Below are 3,226 nucleotides of genomic sequence, written 5' to 3' on the forward strand. Positions count from 1 at the left end.
TAATTCTATCTCAAAGATAAGCGCTACCATTCAACGCTGCTGACCCTAGCATTCAATAATTATACCCAATGTCACAAGTGTGATTTTACAAGACTGAGAAGCTTGCGAGAACTACAAAGCTATATTATCATAATTGAGCTTTAAACAAGATTGTTCCTGTATTTCATTCTACACTATGCAATTAATTAAAACTGTGTTAAATATTAACACAGCCTTTGAATCAAATTCATTGACGCGATTGGCCCACCCATCTAATGCAGTAAAAAATCACCGACCTTTCACCGTGATACCGCTTTACATTGCAAGCATGCTCGGCCAGCTTAATCATCGCGGTAGATTACAGACATTCGACCTGACAAGCAATGTTCCAGATGGTAGGTAATTGGCCTGCCATATATTGGACTCAATCGTTTGTTCATTGTTCACTTTAGTATAGATCTTTTATATTATATAATCTTTTTACACTTATTGAATCCTTTTAAGGCAATTTTTCGAAAAATTGCATTTTTCGCATTAATCATTTCTTAAATAGAATAATTTTGGAAAACGTGCAACTGTTATCACCCTTCCTGTTGCTAATTCGATTGAAAACCTCTGTCCGCGGGGAATGTGCGGTCAGCCGACAAATCACCCATTTATCAACCAAACAGTCGTAAACTTGTGCTGCGACCAATCAATCGGTCAGTTTTAGTGAGACGATCCCCCGGACGAGATGTGCTTTCCGAAAGAAGACTGCTGTGGTAACTTCACTTTGCTGAAGCCGGACGTTTCGATCCAACAGGTGGTGGATGAACTGTTGAATTCTCCGGCTCGCGAAGATCCATTCCACGTACTGGACCTAGATGACGTCGTTCAGAAACATCTGAACTGGTTAGGCCAGCTGCCGCGTGTTAAGCCGTTCTACGCGGTCAAGTGCAACGATGATCCGCATATTTTGAAGGTTCTGGCCTGTCTGGGAACTGGATTCGATTGTGCTTCGAAGGCCGAAATTCGACAAATTCTAGCAATGGGGGTCGAACCGGAGCGAATCATCTTTGCCCATCCAGTGAAATCGAAGGAGGCGCTGCTTTTCGCCAAGGAAAAGGGGGTGGCTAAGATGACTTTTGATAACGAGTTTGAGCTGGATAAGATCGCCGAATTTTACCCGGAAGCTGAATTGGTTTTGCGTTTCCGGCATGATTCAGCTAAGGTTTTGATATCGCTTGGGAAGAAGTTCGGGTGCGACGCTCACGTGGACGGTCTGGAGCTCATACAAAAGGCAAAAGATCTCGGTTTGAATATTGTTGGTGTGAGCTTCCACGTTGGATGTGGAAGCAAGGATGTCGATTGTTACTACGATGCTATCGAATCGGCCAAATCATTATTTGAGTTTGCATTAAGTGTGGGATACGAGTTTAAGCTCTTGGATATTGGAGGAGGATTTCCAGGTGATTCGGACAAAACTATCGATGATTACTCGGAAGTAGTGAACAAAGCGTTGGAAGACTTCTTTCCGAACGGTAGTGGAGTTGAGGTAATTGCTGAACCTGGACGGTATTACGCGGGATCTGCTGTAAGGCTGTTCACAACAATTCACGGAAAAAAATTTGTAAAAACTCCAGATGGTGATTCCGAAGTGATGTACTACATTAACGATGGAGTATTCGGAACGCTATTCGATTGGGTTAGTTTGAGAGCCGATCACGATTTAGGTCGGGTGATGCCATCGATTACAAATGCAAAAAAGGGGAAACCGCTGCTGAAAACTACCATCTGGGGTCCCACCTGCGACTCGACGGATATTGTCTGCGAGAACGTAAACTTTCCGGAATATAACATTGGAGAGTACATGCTGTTTGAGAACATCGGTGCCTACGGGATAACCTTTGCCACTAATTTTAACGGGTTTCCTAGTCCAACCATTCGGGTGTTTGTAAAAGAACAAACATGGTGAGGCCGCACAAAATAGTTTACCATCCGTGCATACTATCTCTGTCTTTTCTTCTTTCTTGCTAGGTCTGCCTTATCACATTTGAAACCCATCAAATGGACGGACAAACAACTGGACACATTACAGCAACATTTTCCGCGTTCATGATTATTAATTGTTGCCTTCGACTGTAATTAATTATTGACGACTGTGTTTTCGGCTCTTTCAGTCTTTATGACAAGCTAAAACGGGGTTTGCGTCTACTTATCTGACGTTTCGGTGTGTATTTAGCCTTCTAAATCCATGAAGAAGGTATAGTACACACCGAAACGTCGGATAAGTAGAAGTAAAACCCGTTGAAGTTTGTTAAAAAGACTGAAAGAACCGAAAAACACCGTCGTCAGTAAATGATTATAAAATGATTAGATTCATTAAAATGTTACCACAGAGACAAACATATAAGCTGAAACGAAATTTATTTCATGAAGCTACATAAGAATTCAAATAGAAATACATATCCATACGCTCCATTCAAACGAAGAAAAGATTAAATTGTGAAGAGAAAGGAGTTGAAAAACCGAATCTCTTAAACATTTGCGTAAATAAGGTGAAATGGTAACCATGTTCGGAAAATAAAAGGCCCAAAAAAGTGCTGAAAAAAACTAAAACAAACAGTAATATTAATGATAAACAAAAAACTTGTTTTTTTTATATTTTCGTATTTTTTTCGCAGCTAACAGCAAACAAAAAAAAATGCTGTGAAATGGGAAATATTTATTATTTATTTTCTCAGACTAAAGCCGGAGCCTTCGACTGTGAGAGCTGTTTCGGTTCCGAGCGCTTTCTTAAGAAGATGATTGGACAATTGTAACATAAAAACATTTGTAAGGACGTAGCAAGGTGTGTGGAGAAAATCGGGTCTACCTAATTGTAGATTATGGCAAAATCTACAATGACCGTGGATATGTTTATCTCTGCAACTCCATCTACGATTTGTGCAAGGTTTCATGCTATGCTTTCTCGCTGCAAAGAAATTAGAAAACAACAAGGCCAGTAAATGTCAAAATTGATGAAAAAGGAAAGACAAAGAGATTTTTCCGTGCAGTGCCCTATGTTCAATTATTGAATTGATTGGTGGGGTAAGGTAAGATTGAGCAAAATGGGTCGCCTAAGGCGAACCCTCAATGTCTCAAAACAAAGACAAAATATTTGACTTTTCAACATGGATCCATAAACATAACTCATAATCTGTAAACCAAGGGTATGTTATAATAAAAATTCAATTTTTTAGTTCATTTTGAGTCATTGAAGTAAAAG

The 3,226-nt window shown here is 39.9% G+C and overlaps 1 protein-coding gene across 1 annotated transcript; it reads left to right on the forward strand.

Annotated features, from left to right (window-relative positions):
* The first annotated feature begins 673 nt into the window (after positions 1 to 673).
* LOC134224166 (ornithine decarboxylase 1-like) lies at positions 674 to 2,977 on the forward strand. The gene is made up of 2 exons (XM_062703452.1): positions 674 to 1,929; positions 1,996 to 2,977. Exons 1-2 carry the CDS (start codon positions 713 to 715, stop codon positions 2,075 to 2,077), a joined length of 1,299 nt encoding a protein of 432 aa, XP_062559436.1. The 5' UTR covers positions 674 to 712; the 3' UTR covers positions 2,078 to 2,977.
* Positions 2,978 to 3,226: the final 249 nt, after the last annotated feature.

This window comes from Armigeres subalbatus, chromosome 3, assembly GCF_024139115.2.
Source record: "Armigeres subalbatus isolate Guangzhou_Male chromosome 3, GZ_Asu_2, whole genome shotgun sequence".
In the NCBI taxonomy this organism is placed as follows: Eukaryota; Metazoa; Arthropoda; class Insecta; order Diptera; family Culicidae; genus Armigeres; species Armigeres subalbatus.

Coding starts and splice junctions, on each gene's coding strand:
- LOC134224166 (XM_062703452.1), top strand. CDS start 713: ATGTGCTTTCCGAAAGAAGACTGCTGTGGTAACTTCACTTTGCTGAAG. Junction 1,930..1,995: donor TTTGTAAAAGAACAAACATG/GTGAGGCCGCAC, acceptor CTTTCTTGCTAG/GTCTGCCTTATCACATTTGA.